Raw genomic sequence first — 26,958 nt, forward strand, 5'->3', positions numbered from 1 at the left:
CCTGACAGTTGTTCATTTTAAGTTAGCTTCAAATAGCTATAGTGATGACCACCAGGACCAAACGCTCCAGCTCATTCACATAGTGGAAAAATAATAACTGTGATGGAAGTATTTATGTACACAAGGATCTTGGGAGTGACAGTGACCTATACTTCCTAATTCCTTAAAGGACCTGATAACTTCACAATGACTAGATTGGAATGCTGGTAAATTGTTCTATAGTGACAGAAAACGGATACAGGGTGTTTATGATACTGTCCTAGTGACATCCTATTCTTTTATATATTACATGTCCATGCACAGAAACATCTAAAAGGATGGATGATAAATGGTGTGGTGAGACAGGCAGTAGCTTTTACTTTATCCTTTACATTTCCAGGATTATCTGAAAAATTACATGAGCATATTTTTAATAATCAGGTGAGAAAATAAAGATAGTAAAAGATGAGAAAGAAAATCATTAAAAAGTATATCCTGAGTACCTCAAAGGTTTGTAGTATCTTGAAATCACATAACTGGTAAGAATGTGTTTTTAAAGTTGTGTAGAATTCACTTTCACACATTGGAGAAGGAAATGGCAACCCACTCCAGTGTTCTTGCCTGGAGAATCCCAGGGATGGGGGAGCCTGGTGGGCTTCTGTCTATGGGGTCACACAGAGTCGGACACGACTGAAGTGACTTAGCAGCAGTAGCAGAATCATAAAATACAATGTAGTACATTTTCCAAAGTCCTCAATCTCCCCTCCTCAGAATTAATAGGAACATTTTTTTTTCTTATTTTTAATTTTAAAAATAATTTTCAAAAATTTTTATTAGAAAACTGAAATTTACAATGTGTTTATATCACTCACTGAGTACATGGCATTTAAAAACAACATCATTATAGAAAGATAACAAAAATACGAAGTCTTAAAACCTATGGGGTATGGAAAACATTATCCACTGAAGCCTTAAATGTAGTAGACTTTACATAAAAAGGAAAAGCAATGAGTATACAAGTATACAGCCAGTTTAAAAAGTTAGCAAAATAAACAGAATAATCATAAAGAAAAGAAAGCAACTAATACATACCAGATATTAATGCAATAAAAATAAAGATAAAATCGAGAGGCTCAACAGAGTCAAAGCTGCCTTAAAAAGCTTCTCTAAAAAGGGAAACATCAGGTAACAATAATCAACAAGAAAAATCTTTCAAATAAACAATACTCAAAATGGGAATTACTCATAGAAGCATTAAGAATATAAATAATAGAAACAACTTTATGCCTATACATTCGAAGATTAGTTGTCTCGTATACAGGGTTATCATTACCATCTCTCTAAATTCCATATATATGCATTAGTATACTGTATTGGTGTTTTACTTTCTGGCTTATTTCACTCCGTATAATAGGCTCCAGTTTCATCCACCTCATTAGAACTGATTCAAATGTATTCTTTTTAATTGCTGAGTAATACTCCATTGTGTATATGTACCAAAGCTTTCTTATCCATTCGTCTGCAGATGGACATCTAGGTTGCTTCCATGTCCTTGCTATTATAAACAGTTGTGTGATGAACATTGGAGTACATGTGTCTCTTTCAATTCTGGTTTCCTTGGTGTGTATGCCCAGCTGTGGGATTGCTGGGTCGTATGGCAGTTCTTTTTCCAGTTTCTTAAGGAATCTCCACAGTGCTCCCCATAGTGGCTGTACTAGTTTGCATTCCCACCAACAGTGTAAGAGGGTTCCCTTTTCTCCACACCCTCTCCAGCATTTATTCCTTGTAGACTTTTGGATAGCAGCCATTCTGGCTGGCGTGAAATGGTACCTCATTGTGGTTTTGATTTGCATTTCTCTGATTATGAGGGATGTTGAGCATCTTTTCATGTGTTTGTTAGCCATCTGTATGTCTTCTTTGGAGAAATGTCTGTTTAGTTTTTTGGCGCATTTTTTGATTGGGTCGTTTATTTTTCTGGAATTGAGCTGCAGGAGTTGCTTGTATATTTTTGAGATTAATTCTTTGTCAGTTGCTTCATTTGCTATTATTTTCTCCCATTCTGAAGGGAAACATCTTTAGGTATGTTTAGTTTTGGAATTTCATGTTATAGAGATTTTTATATTATACAATGTCTGTGATACTCTTGCTGAATATTTTGCATAATGGTCAAATTCTAACAACTTTTGCAATAAGCTTTCATTGAGTAAGTGAGTGCTCAGTCATGTCAGACTCTTTGTGACCCCATGGACTGTAACCTGCAAGGCTCCTCTGTCCATGGGATTTCCCAGTAAGAATACTGGAGTGGGTTACCATTTCCTACTCCAGGGGATCTTCCCAACCCAGGGATTGAACCTGAAGTCTCCTGAATTGGTGGGCAGATTCTTTTACTACTGCTCCAGGTGGAAGCTTTCATAACATATCCTTAAAAAGAGATAAAGTTCACATTATATGCCATTTTTAAGTTATTGGCTTATAAACAATTTACTATAAAATGTCAGTTTCAAATAAGATTTATGGGAAATTATAAAGTGAATACAGAGTACTTTACAATAAAATCCAGGATAAAATTAACTGTAGGTTGAATATGTATCAAAAGGTATGGATGACTTATATTTTGGAGATCTGATGGGTTCAAGGGCACTTTTTTACAGGCACGACATATTTAGTGAAACCCTATCTGTAAATCTAGCACCAATGATTGTTTCTTCTTGCTGAAATACAGAAATAATTTATCTGAAATGCATGAGTGCTATGAAGAGTTTGATTTCTTCATAAAGATTCTTTTATAAGTTGGGCCAGTCTCTGAAAGGCCTAAAATAGAACAGAGAAAAGAATTAAGAAAATTAGGATGCCATTTAAGAAAAGTCTGTCATAACTTTAAAAATTCAAACAAAGAGAGTCCATCTTTCGGTTGAGACCAGACAACGTAAGGTCAGGCTTAACCTCAGCTTTATCTGAGTCAGACGCCATCATGTCCACTAATATATGAAGCTGGAAGCATAGCACAGTCCCAGAAATTTTTAAAAATTCTTATTCCCTCAAGATCACCTTTTTCTGACATAACACAAATTGGTTTTTGTGTATACCCCCTCACTTGCATATGCCTTCTGTATAGTTTCAATTGTCCAACTCCATTCACATATAACTTATGAAAAGCATATTTAATGATGTGAGAAAGCAAGTACATCAAGAGCACACCCAGAGACACCCCATCTCCAAGGACATGTATACGCTCTTCTCGCGGTTCCTGGGTCTCAGTGTATGGCTCTTCTGTGGGTTCCCAACACACCAGTCAATGCCTAGGAACTTGCTTCCTGTTATCTTGGTTGAAGATGGACTTTGTGATTAATCAATTAACTCTAATCATTAATATTATTTTATTTGACCTTTGCTGAATTTTTCCTTCAGAGATAGAGAGTGATGACTTAATGAATTTATACTTTTGGCTCATGTTAATTCCATGAAGGAGTGAAAGAGTTTCTCTTTGCAACATGTTGATAATCTGCAAACAATGTTGAACAGGTCTGAAAACTTCATGAAGACAATAAAAATTCAACTGCAACTTGCTCTCATCATTTTTCTAAAGAAGTTTGGCAATTTCTTTGAATGGTAACTTATGACTTTCCAATTATTCTCGCTTTTCAGAAAACAAGGAAGACAACAAATAATGCTGTAACTCACAAAATGAACACAAAAAATAAACTGATATCTAGTGTTTCTCTAAAGACAATATGGTACTCACCAAGTCCATCTGTTCTGGAGAAGCTGAAGAGAAGGATGCTCTGAAGTAGGGGCAAGGAGCTGAACTATCAATGTAGAAACCACATCCCGGAAGCATGAATATCTGAGAGAGTTTTTGGAAAATGGGTGATATTCCATTAAAGGGACAATAAAAATAAAGGAAAATCTAACCTGAGTGGGGGAAGACTTTTTAAGTTTAAAAGCAATTGAAGAAATCACAAGAGAAAAATAAATTTGTATTAAAATTCTGCATGTCTGACAATAAACAAAACTAAAAGCATAGAAACTGGAAAAGTATATAAATATTTAATGTAACTAGAAAAGTGAAATAAATCCAAACCTCTTTTTAAGGTATCAAATTTGGAGGTGACCTTTAAGCTGGGACTTGAAAGATAAGTAGATGTTGGTCAAGCAAAAAGTAAGGGAAGAGTCCTTCAGGGAGAATATATAGAGTGTGGAAGCCCCGAGTGGAAAGAAAATTGATCAAAGAGGTGGTAACACTTAATACATAGAATGATGGAATAAAAGTGTCAAGTAATTGTGTCCAAATGGTGGGACACCTGTTTTACTTGGTGACCTCTGTGGCTGACAGCTCACTGCCCTAAACCACATGTCCGCTGCTTCCTGGCCATGAAAACACTGTTCCCAGCCTCTTTCTAGATGCCTGTGGCTGAGTGCTTGAATCCCAGCCAGGAGAGGGGACGTCTTGGTGCTCTTTCTCAGCCTGTCCCCTGAACATCTCCCTGTGTGACCCACCATGCCCTCTGCAGTGTGTAGTCATCATGGATCTGTGTGTTGAAAAATGCAGAGCAAGAAGGTGGCATGAACCCAGGTCTCTGACTCATGGCAGGAGCAGAGGAGCCTGCAGACCATGTCTTTGAAAATTGCTCCTGAGTTAGAAATAAAATCTTTGATATGGTTGTCTAGTACAATCATGACATTCAAAGTTTCAAGTAACTGCTTGTTGTTCCATGGTGTAAATGGGGGCCCTCTGCTGAAGTTAGATGAGGTGGGAATGAAATGATCTGGGGCATTCTGGGGAGAAGATTTCAAGGCAGAAGATGAGTTCTGTGTCTTGATTAATGTGCTAACTCACTTCAGTCGTGTCTGACTCTGTGTGACCCCATAGACAGTAGCCCACCAGGCTCCTCTGTCCGTGGGATTCTCCAGGCAAGAACACTGGAGTGGGTTGTCATGCCCTCCTACAAGGGATCTTCCTGACCCAGGGACCACACCCATGTCTCCTGCAGGTTCTTTACCACTAGTGCCTCCTGGGAAGCATCTAGAATGAAAACCATAATATCTCTCAATATTGTGGGACTCTTTTGGAATGTGCCAGAAGCAAATTTCTATAGAGAAGGAGGAAGTGGTAGTAATTTCCTTCCAATATGGTCAAAATCTAGACTAAGAGAATGGTTTTAAAGTTGGTGCTTATTTAGAAAAGTTAAAAGTACATGCAACAGGGAATATGGAATAAATGAAGGAGACTGAAAAAACTATAATAAAATATGAAGTCTGTGTCCTTAGCTCCTAGCTCAGGGATACACACAAATAGCCATTCATCAAATGTTCCAGATGATTATGGCATTGATAAGAAAGCAAACAAAATGTTATAAAATTGGATTATTATACTAAAATGCACTTCTTTGGGTCATGTAAGTATTTATTAAGCATTTTACTATGTGCTGTCATTATTAGCATTAAAAAATTCATAAAGCATGAGTCTTGTGCTCAGGTACAACAGTTAGAGAAGGAGAATGATTTTCCCAGGGGAGTGGATTTGGTCTCAGGTCCAGTCAGTCAGTTCCCAGCTCTGACCTCTAGACTGCCTCATCTCTTATGCTCTAGAGCATGGGAGTTGGCCAATATCAACAGTCTATTCTTTTGTACTCACTGCTTCAAGAAAAAAGGTATACTAGAAGCAGATCTCTGGGTGTTTAGAGGAGAGTGACAAATACGATAAAGGAATTAATAGAGAAAGGATAATTTATTTGGTAAATTGGAAAGCCATATAAAAATGTTTAGATTTCTCAGTGTAATCAATGCCCCTGAATGAGAGGTGACGTATATCTAAGTATACTTATGATTTAAGTATAAAAGGAGAGAAAAACCCAGAAGAAACCCTTGCAGGATAATTTTAAGTAAAAAAGCAGGATATAAACTTTTTTGTGTAATTTTAATCATTTAAAACAATTGCATAGCCATATTAAAAAATTTATTAAAAAATGTGGATCACCCACAAATGCATAAGAAGATGCTCAACATCACTAATCATCAGAGAAATGCAAAGAAAAACCACAATGAGATATCACCTCACACCTGTCAGAATGGCTATAAACAAAAAGAACACAAATAACAAGTGTTGGCAAGGATGTGGAGAAAAGGGAACCCTCATGTACTGTTGGTGGAAAAGTAAATTGGTGCAGCCACTATGGAAAACAATACTGAGGTTCCTCAAAAAATTAAAAATAGAGCTACCATATGATCCAGCAATTCCAATCCAATCATATGTCTGGAAAAATCAAAAACACTAATTTGAAAAGATACATGCACCCCAATATTATTTACAGTACACAAGATAAAGGAACAACCTGATGCTGCTAAGTCGCTTCAGTTGTGTCCGACTCTGTGCGACCCCATAGATGGAAGCCCACCAGGCTCCCCCGTCCCTGGGATTCTCAAGGCAAGAACACTGGAGTGGGTTGCCATTTCCTTCTCCAATGCATGAAAGAGAAGAGTGAAAGTGAAGTCGCTCAGTCGTGTCCGACTCTTTGTGACCCCATGGACTGCAGCCTACCAGGTTCCTCCGGCCATGGGATTTTCCAGGCAAGAGTACTGGAGTGGGGTGCCATTGCCTTCTCCGAGGAACAACCTAGTGTTCATCAAACATGAATGAATAAAGATGTGGCACACATATACACTGGCACTCAGAAGAAAACAAAGTTCTGCCATTTGTGACAACACGAATGGACTTGGAGGGTATCATGCCTAGTGAAGTAATTCAGAAGAAGAGAAATACCATGCAATCACTCATATGCAGAATCTAAAAAAGAAATACAACAGCGAGAAACAGACCCATACCTATAGAGAACAAACTCGTGTTTACCATTGGGAAGAGAGAAGCAGGGAGGGGCAATATAGAAGTAGAAGAATAAGATGTACAAACTACTGTGTATTTTATACTGTGTATAAAATAAATAAGATATAGGGATATATTATACAGCATAGGGAATATAGACAATATTTTATAGTAACTTAAATGAAGTCTAACCTTCAAAAATTTTGAATCAATATGGTGTACACCTGAAACTAACGTAATATTGTAAATCAACTATACTTTAAAATATAATTTCATAGCCAAAATACTAGGTATACACAAACTCTTCAAGAAAATATATCACAGATGGTAATAAAATATGGGTGGTAAAACTATGGGCTATTTAAAATTTTTCATTATGCTTTAATTAAGTATGACGCTACAGTGAATATGTTTGACTTTCATAGTCAGAAAAAAAATCTTTCTACTTTAAATGTTGTAATGGCCAATACTTAGCATTTACGATGTTCCAAGCATTAGTTTAAGTGTTTTCTCCACGTTGATGCCTGTCATCATCATAGCAACTCTAAGAGGGACAGTTCAGTTCAGTCGCTCAGTCGTGTCCGACTCTTTGCAACCCCATGAATCACAGCACGCCAGGCCTCCCTGTACATCACCAACTCCCGGAGTTCACTCAAACTCACCTCCATCGAGTTGGTGATGCCATTCAGCCATCTCATTCTCTGTCGTCCCCTTCTCCTCCTGCCCCCAATCCCTCCCAGCATCAGAGTCTTTTCCAGTGAGTCAACTTGTCGCATGAGGTGGCCAAAGTATTGGCGCTTCAGCTTTAGCATCAGTCCTTCCAGTGAACACCCAGGACTCATCTCCTTTAGAATGGACTGGTTGGATCTCCTTGCAGTACAAGGGACTCTCAAGAGTCTTCTCCAACACCACAATTCAAAAGCATCAATTCTTCAGCAATCAGCTTTCTTCAGAGTCCAACTCTCACATCCATACATGACCACTGGAAAAACCATAGGCTTGACTAGATGGAGCTTGGTTGGCAAAGTAATGTCTCTGCTTTTTAATATGCTATCTAAGTTGGTCATAACTTTTCTTCCAAGGAGTAAGCTTCTTTTAATTTCATGGCTGCAATCAGCATCCGCAGTGATTTTGGAGCCCCCAAAAATGAAGTCTGACGCTGTTTCCACTGTTTCCCCATCTATCAGATGCCATGATCTTAGTTTTCTGAATGTTGAGCTTTAAGCCAACTTTTTCACTCTCCTCTTTCACTTTCAAGAGGCTTTTTAGTTCCTCTTCACTTTCTGCCATCAGGGTGGTGTCATCTGCATATCTGAGGTTATTGATATTTCTCCCGGCAATCTTGATTCCAGCTTGTATTTCTTCCAGCCCAGCGTTCCTCATGATGTACTCTGCATAGAAGTTAAATAAGCAGGGTGACAATATACAACCTCGACGTACTCCTTTTCCTATTTGGAACCAGTCTGTTGTTCCATGTCCAGTTCTAACTGTTGCTTCCTGACCTGCATACAGGTTTCTCAAGAGGCAGGTCAGGTGGTCTGGTATTCCCATCTCTTGAAGAATTTTCCACAGTGTGTTGTGATTCACACAGTCAAAGGCTTTGGCATACTCAATGAAGCAGAAATAGATGTTTTTCTGGAACTCTCTTGCTTTTTCCATGATCCAGCGGATGTTGGCAATTTGATGAGGGACAGAGACCTATTATCTGCATCTACCAGATGAGACTTGGTGAGGGCACCTCACCAAGCACCACATATCAGGGCAGGGCTGGAGCTGGGGTTCACTCCTAAGGAGGACTGTGGCTCCAGAGACTGTGCTCTTAGCCACTAGGGTAACCAGTAGCTGAGCTGAAAGACTGTATTTCCCCTAGTTTAGACCAGGAGACTAATTCTGTAACCCCAAATCTATCATGATCTCAGGACTTCCCTGATGGTCCCATGGCTCAGACTTTGCAGAGGCTCTAGGTTTGATCTCTGGTTGGGGAACTAGATTACACATGCCACAGTGAAGTTTTTAATGCTGAAACTAAGACTGGTGCAGCCAAGTAAATAAGTAAATATTAAAAAACAGCCCCCCCAATCTATTATGATCTTAATAATAAGATATCGTAACTGATACACAAAACCATCCTTGAGCTGGTGGGCAGCGACAAACATCTCTCACTGTTTTTGTTAAGATATTACCTTATAGAAAAAGTATAGCTTCCTCCCTCACCCCGTTTTACCTCTTTCTTAAAGGCTTTTTCTTCAATCAACTTTCTTACATCATGAATGCCCTTAATTTTAACCCATAGAAACATTCCTGCAGTAGGAACATGCCATTCTGCCAAACCTACAAAGAGAAGAAGAGAAAAAATATTTCCTAAGGCCAATGTTGATGATGTCAACTATATTGCTTCAATGACGTACTGCAGTAACTGTAAACTAGTATTTCCAAAAACGTTCCCTTGCGGATAGCATTTTTAAAAAAACAGTTTTATGAGTCCAGAAAATGAGTTTTACAGTTTTATTTCAAAAAGCAAGGGGAACGTTTGAAAGGGAGAGAGGGCACTCATGTATATTTAAGATTTTAGTGGGTCTCAGGGCCATTCAGGAACTCCAGTGTCATGCCCACCTCCCTTCCTTAGAGCTGCCCCTAAGACACGCTTTTAATTTTAGGAGAGGATTCCTCAACTCTTTCTAGAGTCTTCTAGTGTTTCAATAAATCCTATCATTTATATAGTTGTTCAGAAGTCCAATGAATTTTTTTCTTAATCAGAATGTATTAATAATTAAGAAGTATGGGCTTCCCAGGTAGCTCAGTGATAAAGAATCCATCTGTCAATGCAGGAGATGCAAATTCGATTTCTTGGGTTGGGAAGATCCCCTGGAGAAGGAAATAGCAACCACTGCCAGTATTCTTGCCTGGGAAATCCCATGTCCATGGAGTACCAAAGAGTTGAACATGACTTAGCAACTCAGCATGCAAGCACAATTAAGAAGTACTTAAAATTTAGGAAATTTATTTTTGGGGGGCTCCAAAATCACTGCGGATGCTGATTGCAGCCATGAAATTAAAAGACGCTTACTCCTTGGAAGGAAAGTTATGACCAACCTAGACAGCATATTAAAAAGCAGAGACATTACTTTGCCAATAAAGGTCCGCCTAGTCAAGGCTATGGTTTTTCCAGTGGTCATGTATGGATGTGAGAGTTGGACTGTGAAGAAAGCTTATCGCTGAAGAATTGATGCTTTTGAATTGTGGTGTTGGAGAAGACTCTTGAGAGTCCCTTTTACTGCAAGGAGATCCAACCAGTCCATTCTAAAGGAGATGAGTCCTGGGTGTTCATTGGAAGGACTGATGCTAAAGCTGAAACTCCAATACTTTGGCCACCTCATGTGAAGAGTTGACTCACTGGAAAAGACTGATGCTGGGAGGGATTGGGGGCAGGAGGAGAAGGGGACGACAGAGAATGAGATGGCTGGATGGCATCACCGACTCGATGGACATGAGTTTGAGTAAACTCTGGGAGTTGGTGATGGACAGGGAAGTCTGGTGGGCTGTGATTCATGGGGTCCCAAAGAGTTGGACACCACTGAGCGACTGAATTGAACTGAAAATTCAGGAATTCTGTATATTTGTAGGCTTTGTTTCATTGAATGTAAGCATAGAGAAACCAAGAGGGAACAAGAGTTACTTTGATTTTAGTCATTACTCTTTAGGAAAAAGAAAAAAAAAAAACATGGATGAGGATTAAAACCTTTTTTTCAACACGATAGAAGTGATACAATAGTACTGTTATCATAAAGATAAGACTTCACAGGGAAGCAGATATGATGGAAACAACAAATTGATACGTTGTATTTACTATTATTCTTGCCAAAGGCATTTTCAGTGGTATAATTAAAGTCATGCAATTCATTTTACTTTCTTCGTTAATAGACAACTAAATCTAAACCATTCTGAAATCAGATTAGTGATAGAAAATATTAGATAAATGAAGTTAATAATTACAAGGCAAATCATCTGTAATGAGAAATCCACCTTAGGTTGCATTTAGTTTGTACTATAGTACTATTTTTTCTTTACAGAGTCTGGTTAGAAAAGGAATATATTGCTTATGTCACAATTCCTCTTCTATTTGGAGCAAAATTTTGAAAACCTTTCAATACAGATGTTGGCTTTAAGTAGGTTATTCCTGGTTGATTGTTAGCCTAATTGATCTTTTTATCTTAAAACCACCGACCCTTTGCTGAAGTCAGGTATAGACTTCATATATAGAAATATGTAGAGTTGTGTCAAGGTTTGTGCTGTTGTTCAGTCGCTCAGTTGTGTCTGTGTCTTTGTGACCCCATGGACTGCAGCAAGCCAGGCTTTTCTGTCCTTCACTATCTTTCAGAATTTGCTCAGACTCGTGTCCATTGAGTAGATGATGCCATCCAACCATCTCATCCTCTGTCGTCCCCTGCTCCTCCTGCCTTCAATCTTTCCCAGCATCAGGGTCTTTTCTATTGAGTCATTTCTTCGCATCCCTTGGCCAAAGTATTGGAGTTTCAGCTTCATCATCAGTCCTTCCAATGAATATTCAGGACTGATTTCCTTTAGGATGGACTGGTTGGATCTCCTTGCAGTCCAAGGGACTCTCAATGGTCTTTTACAACACCACAGATCAAAAGCGTCAATTCTTCAGTGCTCAGATTTATTTATGGTCCATTACATCCATACACGACTACTGGAAAAACCATTCAGTTCAGTCGCTCAGTCATGTCCGACTCTGTGACCCCATGAATTGCAGCATGCCAGGCCTCCCTGTCCATAACCAACTCTAGGAGTTTACCTAAACTCATGTCCATCGAGTCGGTGATGCCATCCAGCCATCTCATCCTCTGTTGTCCCCTTCTCCTCCTGCCCCCAATCCCTCCCAGCATCAGGGTCTTTTCCAATGAGTCAACTCTTCACATGAGGTGGCCAAAGTATTGGAGTTTCAGCTTTAGAATCAGTCCCTCCAATGAATATTCAGGACTGATCTCCTTTAGAATGGACTGTTGGATCTCCTTGCAGTCCAAGGGACTCTCAAGAGTCTTCTCCAACACCACAGTTCAAAAGCATCAATTCTTCGTTGCTCAGCTTTCTTCACAGTCCAACTCTCATATCCATACATGACCACTGGAAAAACCAACCATAGCCTTGACCAGACAGACCTTTGTTGGCAAAGTAATGTCTCTGCTTTTTAATATGCTGGCTAGGTTGGTCATAACTTTGCTTCCAAGAAGTAAGTGTCTTTTAATTTCATGGCTGCAATCAGCATCAGCAGTGATTTTGGAGCCCCCAAATATAAAGTCTGACACTGTTTCCACTGTTTCCCCATCTATTTCCCATGAAGTGATGGGACCAGATGACATGATCTTAGTTTTCTGAATGATGAGCTTTAAGCCAACTTTTTCACTGTCCTCTTTCACTTTCATCAAGAGGCTTTTTAGTTCCTCTTCACTTTCTGCCATAAGGGTGGTGTCATCTGCATATGTGAGGTTATTGATATTTCTCCTAGCAATCTTGATACCAGCTTGTGCTTCTTCCAGCCCAGTGTTCCTCATGATGTACTCTGCATATAAGTGAAATAAGCAGGGTGACAATATACAGCCTTGACATACTCCTTTTCCTATCTGGAACCAGTCTGTTGTTCCATGTCCAGTTCTAACTGTTGTTTCCTGACCTGGATACAGGTTTCTCAAGAGGCAGGTCAGGGGGTCTGGTATTCCCACCTCTTTCAGAATTTTCCACAGTTTATCGTGATCCACACAGTCAAAGGCTTTGGCATAGTCAATAAAGCAGATGTTTTTCTGGAACTCTCTTGCTTTTTCCATGATCCAGCGGATGTTGGCAATTTGATCTCTGGTTCCTCTGCCTTTTCTAAAACCAGCTTGAACATCTGGAAGTTCACGGTTCACATATTGCTGAAGCCTGGCTTGGAGAATTTTGATCATGACTTTACTAGCGTGTGAGATTAGTGCAATTGTGCAGTAGTTTGAGCATCTTTGGCACTGCCTTTCTTTGGGATTGGAATGAAAACTGACCTTTTCCAGTCCTGTGGAAGAGCTATGGAAAAACCATAGCTTTGACTAAATGGACCTTTCTTAGCAAAGTGAAGTCTGGTTTTTCATATGCTGTCCAGCTTTGTCAAAGTGAGGTTTGTCATAACTTTTCTTCCAACGAGCAAGCATCTTTTAATTTTATAGCTGCATTCACCACCCACAGTGATTTTGCAACCCAAGAAAATAAAGTCTGTCACTGTTTTCATTCTTTTCCCGTCTATTTGTCATGAAGTGATGGGACAAGATACCATGATCTTAGTTTTCTGAATGTTGAGTTTTAAGCCAGCTTGTCCATTCTCCTCTTTCACCTTCATGAAGAGGCTTTTTAGTTCTTGACTTTCTTCCATTAAGGTGGCATCATCTGCTGCGGTTATTGATATTACTCCTGGCAATCTTGATTCCAGCTTGTGCCTTATCCAGTCCAGCATTTCTCATGATGTACTCTGCATATAAGTTAAATAAGCAGGGTGACAATACACAGCCTTTACATACTCCTTTTCCAATTTTGAAACAGTCCGTTATTCCATGTCTGGTTCTAACTGTTGCTTCTTGACATGCCTAAAGGTTTATCAGGAGGCAGGTAAGGTGGTCTGGTATTCCCATCTCTTTAAGAATTTTCCACAGTTTGTTGTGATCCACAGAGTCAAAGACGTTAGCATAGTCAGTGAAGGAAAAGTATATGTTTTTCTGCAATTCCCTTGCTTTTTCTATGATCCAGTGGATGTTGGCAATTTGATCTCTGGTTCCTCTGCCTTTTCTAAATTCAGCTTGCACATCTGGAAGTTCTTGGTTCATGCACTGCTGAAGGCTAGCTGAAGGATTTTGAGCATTACCTTGCTATCATGTGAAATGAGCAAAATTGTGTGGTAGTTTGAACATCCTGTGGCATTGCCTCTCTTTGGGATTGGAATGAAAACTGACCTTTTCCAGTCCTGTGGCCACTGCTGAGTTTTCCAAATTTGCTGGCATATTGAGTGCAGCACTTTAACGGCATCATCTTTTAGGATTTGAAATAGCTTGGCTGGAATTCTATCACCACTACTACTTTGTTCATAGTGATTTTTCCTAAGGTCCACTTGTCTTCACATTCCAGGATGTCTGACTCTAGGTTAGTGACCACACCATAGTGGTTATCCAGGTGATTAAGACCTTTTTTGTAAAGTTCATACCACCTCTTATCAATTTCTTCTGCTTCTGTTAGGTTTTTACCATTTCTGTCCTTTATTGTGCCCATCTTTGCATGAAATGTTCCTTTGTTATCTCTAATTTTCTTGAAGAGTCTTTGTCATTCTAATGTTTTCCTTTATTTCTTTGTGTTATTACTACTAAGATTATTCATAGGGTAACGTTTTCTTGTCAAGAATACTTCTGGACCCTGTTTCCTTCCCCAGGATTATTAACAATACTCTGTGGTATCATTCACTCATACAAGGACTACTGCTCATCCCAGGATAGGATGTATGTTCCACTCACCACTTAACCACTTGTCTGCTGCTGCCAGCAATGCATCCCTCTGTTTCCGGTAGAAATCAATAACCCTAGAGGAAGAAAACAATGAAAAATATGTGTTTGCTATACTGATTGCAGAAACCAAAAGGCTCTGAAGGTCCAGTCTACAAGAATCTATTTTATATCGTGATGAAGATATTGAATTCTTGATGAGGGAATAGACCATATTTCTTTGACCTGTGCAGTGGTAAACTTCCTACTTTGTGGTTTTTCCATTATTTTGGAATAATTAAAAAATGAAAATTAATATCATGAAGTCCATTTCTATGTAAAGTATGAAACCTCAAGTACAGTACCTGTCTATGTGAGCCAGGAAGCCCTCTTCTCCCCATTGGTATAGAAGCTGTGATACCAGGAGCTAAAAGGCATGAGACAGTAACAAGGTTCATACTCTAAATGTGTTTTTGCCAAAAATGAAAGCAAATCACTCTTGACTATGTGCAAACCATCCTAAAAAAGATGCACCCAGCTGCACCAAGCTTTGTAGGGCCAGTGACTTATAACAATGTTTATTAACAACAGTGACAACAATAATATTAAAAATAACAAACGTTTACATGGTTTTCACTATGTGTCAGAAACTGCTGTACCATGTGAATATATTAATATTTCAGATCAGTTGGTCTTTGTGATACCCTTATTAGGCAGATCATTGTCTCCACTCTACTGAGGAAGAGACTGAAGCACGAGGTGAGCCTTCCTGAGGTCACAGCTCATCACAGAGCCTGGACTCAAATCAGACTGTCCAGTCCCAGATCTATCCAATAAATGCTGCCATGGATGGCCTAAGTATAAAAACACATACAGCTGATGCATAAAGTTTTACAATATTTCCAGATTTTTTATCCAGAATAGATGTTCTAAATGTTATAAATGGATAGTGAAATTTGATTGATAACAGATATAGAAAATATGGAAAAAGTCCACAAGGTGATAAAACATGTGGGTATCTATATTTTGTGGAATATATAATATCAAACAAATGTCCATTTTACATAAACTACCCTTTTGGCTTTCATAGGTAGCAGTTCTGACTTTAAGGTTTGATTTTCAAGGTTGCCTTAGGGATGGGTCCAATCATTTCTCAAAGCTTGTGAAGAAATTTATACAATCTCCAAAAATAATTTTACTGTCTTTTGATTTAAATACACTCCAGCTGGTGTCTATAGGGAGGTTAGCACATGGGCAGTGCAGGCAGATATCTGGCCACTAGCAGGTTTGGATCCCTTGCTCTTAGACTCCAGGACAATGGAGCTAACTGTGTGTTACTTCACCAAAGCCCTTCCGTCCTGTTGAGTCTAACACTGTTTTTATGGGGTTCCTGGGCTAGATGCCAGGACACAAGATGAATAAGATCTCTGACTCTCAAGGGGCTTGGTCTACACTTGAAACAGCATCAGGTCCATTCACATCTTTTGCCTTTTAGAGCAAATATGTGCTATCTAGCTAGTCCATGTGGAGCTAGAAATGCAGTCACTGATATCTCTCGGGGACACCTCACTCTGACTTATTTGCCAACATCTATTTCTTTTATGATCTGATTCAAAAAATTCATATTTCATAAACTGTCCTTACCTGAGCAAAAGTGCTTGGGTGCATTGTTGAAACTTGTATGTGTAAAACAATTCTCTCAATCAAGGGCTTTGGACCAGTTATAAACCCTATTCTCAACCTGCTCAAAACGAAAAGGCACATTAACAATCGTACATTATCAATTAATACCAAGTTACTGATTTCGTGACAGTTAACACTTCTAGTAAAACTATTTCTTATTTAAAGTACACATTTAAACTTAATTGTACACTTAAAATAGAATGCATATCTGACGAGAAATTTTAAAATTCTTCTGTACATGCACCCAAACATGACCAGTCCTCTTACAGGTATAGCTTAATGGTCAAGGATCTTTGACCAGTGGGGATGGATTGGGAGAAAATCTGTTAGTAATAATCAAACAGATGTGTTAAGGTGAGTGTATCTTAAGTGAGAAGCATCTTAAACATCTTAAGTGAGAAGAACTGTCTGCACTAAATATGCTGAGCGGCAGCCCCTGTCACCTTTATCTGCAGCTTGAAGGCAGAGCCAAGGCCTTACCCTGAGGACAGGACTTTGGAAAAAGAGTCAGCTCGGATGACACGCCCATCCACGTCCATGGAGAGAAATGTAGGTGCCCAGGGCTTGAAATGGAAGATAAATACAGTATTTATATCTGTTAGAGGCTGTATCCCTACTTTGTGCAGAGAGTGGGGAAACTTCACATAGGACCTCCTTGTCCCAAGGCTTGAGATCCAGGATGAACAGTTTTCCAGGAAGGAGTCCAGGAAAACTAGTTTGGAAAAGACCACAACAAAGAGGGTCATAAGCATGCAGGGCTGTTTAGAAAGGGAATGCTGACCCTTAGAACAGCTAGAAACCCTGAAAAAGTATAAATGAAGATGAGCCATGTAGTCAGCTTGCAATGCTGAACCTTCCACACTTATGTCAAAGTAGAGGCCCACAGGGAAGGGGGCCATGGTCGTGTTTAGGGTGGGTGGCAGGCAGACATGATTGTCAGCAAATAGATAAAAAGCCAAGAGTTGTGCTTCTTTTCAGTAGATTTGTAGTGGGGGCTGAATCCATGTGTCTGTTCTTTGCAGCCCTGAGAGCAATTCTAGTGTTAGATTTTGAGGAACCGGGCGTTGGAGTCTGTGCCACTGCTGTTGTCTCCTGGGAACGATGCTCGGGGACAGGGTGCACATGGACACTGGGGAAGGATCTAGAAGCCCTTTATGGTGCAGGTGCATTCCCGTCCCTATGCGACAGGGATGGCATGCAGGGAGCATGATGCTAGGAACGCCCCCCTCTGCTCACAGTTACATCACTGACTGAGCACAGGCCTCCGCCTTCTCTCTGAACACAGCTCCCAAGTCCTGCAGCCCATCAGCCTCCCCTGAGAGACTGAGGCTGACACCCCAGGAGACACCCACTCCACATCCCTGGTACAATGTTTAAGAAGCTACCATCTGGATTTGGAGTCAAAAGGACCCATGTCTTCCTCCATGTGCCTGGCACAGAGCCAGCCACTGTTCTAAAAGTAGGGAATTTCTGGAATAAGCAGTAATACCACAGATGAAAATATTCAGCAGCCAGGCTAATATCCGATCAGGTGCATTAACAACACCTCATCTTCTGATTGTGGGCTGAGTTGACACCATCACTTACCTGGTTGAACTGCATAAAATAGTAAGGATCATCTTCTATGATGAGGAAGTCATATTGTCTTGCGAGCTAAAACACGTTAAATAAAGTAAGAGTAAAGTTAAAGTTAAGAGCTAAGATGAAAATCACTTGGAATCAGTCAGAGTTCTTTGTACTCATCCAGTCACTCATTCATTCGTCCCAGCAGCTGCTGAGTCCCCGCTGTCCTAGGAGGGCGAACCAGCCCTAAAGGCTCTGTCCGCACAGAACTTACATTCTCGTGGTAAAGACAGAACCTGAGCTCCTAGATAGTGACCAGTGCAGGATTAGGTGGGAGGTTCTGAGGGCCCGGCAGGTGGTTGAAGAGGCTGATGTTTGAGAGAGAGAGAGAGAGAGACAGGGAAGCTCCAGGGGAGCTCAGGCTGACTGGAAGGATCAGTTTTGCAGATGCTGGGGGAGAAGATGTTTAGACTGAGAGAGCAGAGAGCAGTGGCCCTGGAGTCAGAAAATACTAGGTGTGTTTTAGGGATAGAAGTTTCTAGAAGGCATAGATGTTTAAGGGACAGAAGGAAGGATATGAGAGACCCTAAGCTTACACAGAGGCCCAGGTTCCATCATTGCATGCGGCAGGTGAGGGACTTTTATTTTCCGTGTTGGTGGGGAAGCGGATTGAGGAGGGGCTGTCGATCCACACTTGCCTAGGAAGGGTTTCAGTGACTGGTGGTGGGGCCGGCGCTGGGGGATGGGTGTGTGTGTGTGGGGAGGAGCTTCACCAAGGAGTCCCAGGGTCAGGGGGGGAGGGTGGCTGAGGTGGGTTTGGGTAATGTGGCTGGTGGGGGCCACGGGATGGATTGGAGGTGGGAGATGAGGGGCAGACAGAAAAAAGGGTGTAAGAGGTGAGTGTACATCACAGCAAGAAAAGCATCTCTTTCAGTGAAAATATCAATTAAAGGGGAAGGACTATATCATCATCAACCAGACTGTAGTAATTTCTTTCTTGTGTTTAAATTTGTGGCGACCCTGGCATAGATGGCTTCTTTTTATTAAAAATCATCTTCCTTGACAGGAAGAGGCTAAGCAGAGAAGGAATTTGGGAGCACTCTTCTAAAGAGTCAGAAGGAAACAAGAACACACGCACATAACACCTTCTTGAAAATACCTCATAGATTTCCCTTTTGCGCTCAGCTGTTAATGAGTTCCCAGCAGGGTTGTTGCCATTTGGGACAGTGTAAAGAAATTTGGGGGTGTTTTTCTCGGGGTCCTTTGAATCTTCTGGTTTCCATTTGGAAAGTATTTCTCTGAGGGAGTCTGGAATAATCCCGTGCTCATCACTGGAAATATTAATCATGTTGCAGCCCAGGGGTTGCAGCTGTCAAATACACAGAGAAAAGTAAATCTAAGATTGAGACATGATTACAAAATATCCGTGTCAAGGGTTCTTACACTAAGGAGAATGTTACCATTTACACCCTTAAATGCAAACCTTCCCTCAGCTCTATGCCCACACTGCATTATCTTCACAATTATGATTAGAACTGGTTCATAAAATAGGTGTTTATTAGAGAATGATTTTGAGAAAGGAAATCAATCTTAGAAAGCACCTGTGATGCTAATACATAAAAAGTTATAAGCAGAGGTGATACTCAGAATATTGGACAAGTGGTGTAGCCTGGGGGCAACAGACACAGAGCAGGGTGGGATGGGGCCCTGGAGACCCCCTGCCATGCCAGCATTAGCGCTGCACTGTGGGGGCTCAGGGCGGCCTCAGGAGAGGGGTCGGGGGGCCAGGGTGGTGCTGGGGCACCAAGGAGCATCAGGGCCATGGCTCCGCAAGGGGTGTGCAAGTATTTCAATACTGTACCGACTGCAGAGGCTGAAGTCAAAAGTAGTGGCCTTGTTCACATACATAGTTTTATAGAAGTCTTGCACATGGAACTTCAGCCTAATCCCTCAGAGTCTGGCACAGATCTCTGTTTGGGCATGTGACAGTGCGTGTGCATCCAGCTATTTACATGGGTGCAAGTTTTATATGTACAGTTTAGGAACGTAAAGAATAATCAGTCTCCAATCATGAAGAAAAGGGAATTATTTTATTTTGGTTTTTAAAGTTGTGGTAAAATATGTATTACTAAAAACTGTGCCTTTCTAAAGTGTGTGATTCAGTGGCAATAACTGTGTTCACAATGTGTGCATCTCATGACACTATCAATTCCAGAATCATTTCATCACTCCAAACAGAAACCCTATACCCACTAAGCAACAGCTCCCCATTTTCCCCTCCCCAGTCCGTGGTCACCTCTAATCAACTTCTGGTGTCTATGAATTTGCTTGTTTTATATATTTTGTATAAGGGGAATCATACAATATTTGTTCTTTTGTGTCTGGCTGCTTTCTTTGAGCGCCTGTAGTGATGGGCCTGCTTTATTCTTCAGAGAGTGGGTAAGACTGATGGTTAGAAAGTTGGTACACTGAGTTGAAATTGCTTCCACACTTTGGTTCCAGTTCTGCCAAATCTAACTCCTCTGTGACACGGCTAACTTTAATGGGGTTGAGGACAATCCTCATGTCCCCATGGATCTCCTCTTTCTGCGGAGAAGAGGATGGTTCCTAAAAGCATTCGACGTATGGTCTCATTTCCAATTCTTTGTGACTTTGGTTGCTTCTCTGACTGTGTTCACATCAACCCCAAAGTACTGTGTCCCAGACAGTGCTGAGTTCTGACCAGGGCCCAGCAGAGCAGGTGATCCATCTCCTTTTTCTGGGTCTAGAGTTTAATAATAAACACAAGTATGAAAGTCCTGGTCATACTGATAGCTTTAGTTATATTACACTGACATATGATTTGTCTTAGACATATGATTATAGACAGTAATGGAAAATGTCTTTGTACATTAAGAGGCATTTCAAGTGAAAAACTAAGAAAATGGGACATGATTTTGCCTGACTGAATATTAGCACATCTACATTTAGATTTTGTCCAAAGAAATGTATAAATCAGAGGGTATGTTTAGCATAGTTTCCTTATACTAAAACTTCTCTTCTTTACGAAAAAAAGATGCTATTGTATTTTTCAGTGGGCAGATAATTTTAAAGGCGCAGTGCTTTCTCCTTATTTACTGTAAAAAAGAGTTGCCTTTTGTAAGAATATGTACTCACAGCATGAATTGTTCCTGAATAAATAGGTTCATTAACAAGGATGTTATCTCCAGGATTAACGATCATTTCAAACACCTAACAAGAGAAGCACAGGTCAGCTTGGAGAGTATGATTTACATTCATAGAACCCCCCACAACTTTATTTTGAGCTCACTAGGGTTCCAGAGTAGGAGTTGGCAAGTTTTCCATAAATGCCAGATGGAACGTGTTCTGTGGGCCCCGGTGTCTGCATTGCCACCACCCATCTCTGCCTCGTGGTGAGAACGCAGCCATAGACAGCGTGTAAGCTGAGTTCCACTGAAGCTCTACGTATACAATCAGACAAGGGTCGGTTTTGTTCTCAACTTCTACACTGAAAAATAACAGAACTGATTTGGATCCTAAACACATTTACGCTTTCTTTGAGAAGTTGGACTCTGTTTAAGCCGGGCCTGTGTAATGGATGGAGAGAAGGTGGAGGTTATACGGGATGGTTTGACCCTCATGAAGGTGCTGGAGCACTGAGCTCGGCACCACTCAGGTAAGCATGCCTGTGAATCAGTGAGAAGCGCTACTGCGTGATGCCCGTGTTCCAGGTGCTCGCTGTAGGAGGACTGGGGCACTCAGCAGACTTGGGGTATTCAGGGAAGGCTTCCTTGAGGAAGCGAGGAGTTGGGGAAGAGGTGACGACAGGCACACATTTGAGAAACCGAAAGAATCCTGCGGCTCGAGGTGGAGTGTGAAGAGCAGAGTGGAGGGAGGTCAGAAGGAAGTGGGCAGACAGCATCCCATGGAGGCCTTTGGAGCAGCGAGCCAGCGAGAGTTTTAAGTAGAGGGCGGGACCCAGGAGTCATGAGAGCAGACCGGCATTTGAGAAGGTCATTCTGGCTGCAAAATCAAAGTATCAGAGAGGGGTGAGAATACAGGTCTGGGAAGATTTTCGGCTCGCTTGGGAGGTTTTTGCTGCAGTCCCAGGGAAAGGCAAGGGTGGTCTGGATGGGGGGGTGGTGGTGGAACTGAAGAGAGGTGAGGGGCATCTGGGAAACCAGGGGCAAGGGACATACGTGTGGGCTGAGGGAAGTGGGGAAGGAGGGGCCTCTGGACTTCTGGCTGGACAGTAAGGAGGTGATGGGACGGGCGTCATTCATGGACACCACCCCCAGTATTGTCTGTTTCTGAGGGAGAAGCAGCTGAGTGTGTTTTGGTGTGAGGTGCCGCTGAAACAGCCTGGGGTGAGGCCAGTGGGGGCGGTGGACACGTGGATGTGGAGGGCGCCTGGCGATGGAGGCGTGGGCAGGGTCACCTGGCGTGATGCCCAGGGGAGCTGTGTGCAGGAAGGGAAGAGGTCTGAGGCCCAGTCTTGCGGGGCTCCTGTGAACCATGGACACTTTAGGGTGGGCAGGGCAAGGTCGGAGGAGTGTTCCAGAAAGGACGGTTTCAGCAAGGGCTCAGGAGACGCGGAGGTCAAGGGAGACCAGGCCTGCAAATCAGAGCGGATCTTGAGGACAGTGTGATGCCTCAGGACATCAGCAGAGCCAGACAAAGATTTCCCTGCCTGATTCAGAGGGGTCCGTTCCAACTAATCTTACACAAGGCACAGAACCATCCTTTCCTACCCTGGGATGTTTCATCATCCCCAGGTCAAGCCTCTCGTCTGTGTCATTTTAACAACCTAGAGCTCTTGATAAACATCATGGCCAGTATCCATTGAGGCAGAATATCTGACTTTGCTTTCCCGATTTGGCCTGGGATATTCCATTTACTATTCCTTATGAGCTTTAGGCATTTTATGACAAACACAGTCCTCCTCTCACAAGTTAGTTGATTTACATTTTACAGGCCCTCCAAGGACCAAGCAAATCCATGTATAGTCCATGGATCAGATGAAAACCTCATGACCAACATTTCCTGTCTTGGTAAGGGGACATGACAGAGTCCAATATCCTAAATGAGGAGTGAATGCTGTTTATTATTTGAGATTTGTGCACCTAAAATTATCTTTATCCTGGAGAGCAAAGTGGAAGAAATGTTAAACCAGTTTCCCAGGAGGCCTCTGTAACTGCATGGCTGTGAGCCAGTGAGTTACTGATGTTTTTGGCCACGTGTGCTGTCTTCCTCTTTGATATGACTGATGTTGAGACAGACAAAGAAGAAACTTTCCAGAACATCTTTTGTGGGGGGAAAAAAGGCTCATGGTGTACCTTTCTAGGAAAGGTATTTCACTGAAAAGAACTTTATTCTTACTGGTCTGGGGCATCACAAATATTTCTCTTCAAAAAAAGAAACAAACAAACTTCAAATAGCAGCTTATTCTTGTGTTTGTCCTATTAAGTCCTAAAACAGGGAGGAGGTTTTAAAGCGTTATTACTTCAATACATTATTCTATAATAATAATTTAATTAAAATTCTCTAAAAGTAACCAGATTATAGGTTTCACATTTACATAAGAGGAACAAGAAAACTACTCTGTTTTGATATAAACAAGAGTCATACTGTAAGCTAGATGTGCAGACTAATACAGAATCTCCTTATCCAGGACTAATTATTCAAGAAAAAGAAAAATAAAAGCTATATGAAACTGAGAACTGTACACACAGTCTCTTTAATGGGCATACCCAGTGGTGACCATCTCTGTGGACTTCCTGGAATCCAGGAGAGACGCAGAGAGAGAGACCGACAGAGAGAGACAGAGAGAAGACTCTCCCAGAGGAGAGGTCAGCCACAGACCAGACGTAGCCTTAGATCTGGAGGCGCACAGCCAAGAGGGAGCCGGGGCACAAGAGGCAGCTGGTACAGACGATGACATCAGCAGACGCACAAAGGGGTGAGGCCTCATCTCAGGAGGCTCAGGACACACCCTTGAGGAATTAAAAAGTCATACGGACATAACCACAGCCTAACTCAACGTGGCCTGAATCTCCGAGCCACATAAAACTGATCCGTGCTCACTAAGCTGCAGGGAAGCTTGTCCTAAGGACTCAGAGCTCTGGGCTCTCTGTGTACGAGAAATCAGGTTGGTGAATGTCTTCAAGTCCTACTTATGATTCTAGTGAATACTTGGTATCCCACAAAACATGCTGCTCTGTGGTTAAGGGAGAGATGGCTGTATGGGTGCACATGTCAGATTCTTGCCAAGGGTGCCCTTCCCCTCGTCTTACCTTACAGAGACCTTCTTGGCTGCCACATGTGACACACATGTCCATCTGTCCTTGGCTGGGTGCATAATGGATGGTTGGCGGATTGTGCAATTTTACTTGTAACTGTTTTAGCCAGGATAACAGCTCTGGGATTCTAAAGCATAAATGCATTTAAAAATTGACAGTAGTGAAAATCAGAATAATAGTAGACAGCAACTAAATGGTGACTTCACACCAGGCACTTGATATATTCAATTTAAAAATCTTTGAATGCCTTTCGCTGATATTACTATCTTTACTTAAAATACAAAGCAACAAACTTACAGAGTAAGAAATTCACAAAAATTAATCAGCTGGTTGTTAAATGAGTTGAGACTTGAATCTAAAGCTTATTCCAAAACCTATAGTTTTTCTTTTTCATTAGAGCATTCACTATGTTACTGACTTTTTGTTTTCCTTAGGGAGATTTTGTAAGATACCTGAAGCTCATGGAAAGAAAAGCTTGTATGTGTTAGTTGCTCAGTTGTGTCCTACTCTTTCCAACACCATGAACTGTAGCTCGCCAGGCTTCTCTGTCCATGGGATATGCTTGCAAGAATACTGGAGTGGGTTGTCATTTTTTTCTGTAGGGGATCTTCCTAACCCCAGGATTGAACGTGCATCTCTTATGTCTCCTGCATTGGCAGGTGTGTTCTAGGCATACGTTATATATGACTGCTGTGTACCTAACATGCATTATTCTTTCATCACAAAGCAATGGACTAATAAAATATAATTAATAGACATCTGTAAGTTACCCTTCATCAGTGGAAGAAGACCAGCTAAGGAAAGCCTTAGAATATTTGTTCCATTTGCCTTTATGAAATTAAATACATCTGAACTGTAGGCAACACATTTCCATAGCTGCCTGATTAGCATGGAAACATAATCATTAAAACTTTTTCTCAGGACCTAAAATGTCTGCTTCCTGCGTCATCCTCTCCTCCTTTCTCCTATCTTGGTTTCTTTACCTATCTATTTTCACTCTGCATTTTTTTCCAGTATGAGCACAAATCGTACCTACTTCCAAAAACTTCTCCCTCTCCTAGTCATATAAGGTTGAGAGTCAGTCACTAGGGATCTTAAGCAGTCAGAATCATTGCTGCTCTTAATTACTCTTTGAAAACTCTTCCCCAAACCTTCCTAAATGCTGAATATCCAGTTTAAAAAGACTCAAGATGCTTTATCAGCTGGCTGTAGAATATTACTCATGAAAATGAACCAACTAAGTTAAATTATCTACTGATCAGATTGAGGGCAGGAGGAGAAGGGGGAGGCAGAGCATAAGATGGTTGGATAGCATCACCGACTCAGTGGATATGAGTTTGAGCAAACTCTGGGAGATAGTGAAGGATAGGGAAGGTAGGCGAGTTATGGTCCATGGGGTCACAGAGTCGACACAAGTTAGCGGCTGAACTACAGATCAGTACCCAGCACTCTGAGAATACTGCAGTGCTCTCTTCATCATCTGTTCATTAAATTGGATGGGTTTTCCGTTTTCTATGGTGATAGCAGCAGTCTTGAAAGGGAACGTGTTGGGGTTTGGTGCCCCAGTTGCCAAGGAGATGACAGATTTCGGTGCCTTGCTCAATATTTCAGCTACAACAAATATGGAAGAGAAGAAACACTTTCAGTAAAGACTTTCATTAACAAAGATGGTCAGTATGCTGCATTGAAGGCAATAAAGCTTTACAGTGTAGCGGTGTCCAGCAATAGAATGCTAGTCTGAAAGAAACACAGAAGATGACTTTGTCTGGACCAACCTCCTGAGCAATCAACACGTGCCACTGAGAAGGCGCACTGATCACCCAGCGAAAGCAGAGGCCACGGTGACAGAAACCCTCCTCCCCTCGGCCCCTCCCTGCCTGCCAGGCTCCCTGCACCCTCTCTGTCCTGTGTGCCCGCCCTCCCTGCTCTGCACGCGCCTGCAGGCTGTGCTGAACCCTGACTCCCGTGCCAGAGAGCACCTGGACTCTAACCAGGACGTGCCCACCGCGGCCTGGCCTCTCTCTGTCACTGATTTACTGCCCTTGTGCCTATTCCGGCCGATTTCTGTGCCAAGTCTGCGCAGAGCCAGCTTCACCCAGGCTGGAGCCGCTTTGCGGGGACCCCCACCCCCACTTCCAGCCCATGGGAGAGCGGCGCAGCTCGGACTCACTCATGACTCGGATGGTAGAAGGCTTTCTGGCCGCGCTCGTGGCGGTGATGAACCGAGCGTAATTCATTCTCCGTCTCCGAACGGAGCAGCAAGAGGCTCCTTCGGCGGTTGAAGACTAGGAAGACCGAGGATCTTCCTCAGTCCGGGCGCCGAACCCCTGCCTGAGAACGGCGCCTGCCCTGGGGATCGGTTTCCGGCGCGCGGGGCCGGGAGAGGCCGCGCTCGGGCCCGGCTAGGACGCCGCCGGCGGGCGGCGGGCCTGGAACAGTGCACTCGCAGGGCACGACGCGCGCCTTCCCCCTGCGCGACGCGGCCTGGGCCACGGCCACCGCGCCAGCCGCTTTCTCGCCCCGAGACCACGCCTCCGCCCGCGTCGCGGCTGCGGGCCGCGCCCGGCCTCCGCCTCCGACCTGTGAGGAGCCCCGGCGTCCCGCGGGTGCAGGTCAGCCCCGCCCTGGCCGCGCCTCTAGACGGGCCCTCGCCCCCAGCCCCCGACCCGCCCGGGAACACGCCTCCATCCCGGCCCCGCCCCGACGGCCCGCCCTCCAATCCGAGGCCCGCCCTCCAATCCCAGGCCCGCCCTCCAATCCGAGGCCCGCCCTCCAATCCCAGGCCCGCCCTCCAATCCCAGGCCCGCCCTCCAATCCAAGGCCCGGCCGCACCCGCTAGCTGGGTCCTGTGTCCTGGGGCAGGCACTGTGGGGAGCTGGCGCCCCGCATTAGCAGCTTGAACTGGGACCTGGAGGCGCTGCAGGACAGCGGCCGGTTGGCCGGGAGCGATAAAATGGAGATGTTGATGTTACTAGAGATTCAGGATTTTCTCCTCACATTTAATTAGTGTGATTCCCTTAGATACTTCATACAAACTTAAACATCTTCCCTTTGTCAGTAGGAACCTGTTTGGTGAAAGGTGTTTGGTGTTCTGGGGCAAGGA

At 42.5% G+C, this 26,958-nt stretch overlaps 1 protein-coding gene across 1 annotated transcript; it reads right to left on the reverse strand.

Annotated features, from left to right (window-relative positions):
• Positions 1-793: 793 nt before the first annotated feature.
• LOC129557470 (kynurenine/alpha-aminoadipate aminotransferase, mitochondrial) lies at positions 794-26,461 on the reverse strand. Its single transcript, XM_055428015.2, has 13 exons — positions 26,026-26,461; positions 25,298-25,466; positions 23,850-23,982; positions 20,713-20,787; positions 18,716-18,925; positions 17,581-17,646; positions 16,474-16,556; positions 15,955-16,051; positions 14,676-14,737; positions 14,344-14,408; positions 9,024-9,130; positions 3,722-3,823; positions 794-2,790 (listed from the first exon to the last, which is right to left on the reverse strand). Exons 1-13 carry the CDS (start codon positions 26,090-26,092, stop codon positions 2,749-2,751), a joined length of 1,278 nt encoding a protein of 425 aa, XP_055283990.1. The 5' UTR covers positions 26,093-26,461; the 3' UTR covers positions 794-2,748.
• Between the last annotated feature and the right edge of the window lie 497 nt (positions 26,462-26,958).

The sequence above is a fragment of the Moschus berezovskii genome, chromosome 7, assembly GCF_049115385.1.
Source record: "Moschus berezovskii isolate FMDL1 chromosome 7, NW_MosBer_1.0, whole genome shotgun sequence".
Taxonomy (NCBI): Eukaryota; Metazoa; Chordata; class Mammalia; order Artiodactyla; family Moschidae; genus Moschus; species Moschus berezovskii.

What these genes read in the sequence shown, in the direction of transcription:
- LOC129557470 (XM_055428015.2), bottom strand. Translation starts at nt 26,092, where the DNA reads ATGAATTACGCTCGGTTCATCACCGCCACGAGCGCGGCCAGAAAGCCT. An exon ending in GCAAAAGGGAAATCTATGAG is followed by an intron (nt 17,647 to 18,715) that starts GTATTTTCAAGA and finishes AACGTGTTTTAG; the next exon opens with CTCGCAAGACAATATGACTT. An exon ending in AGCAGACAAGTGGTTAAGTG is followed by an intron (nt 9,131 to 14,343) that starts GTGAGTGGAACA and finishes TTCTCTTTGTAG; the next exon opens with GTTTGGCAGAATGGCATGTT.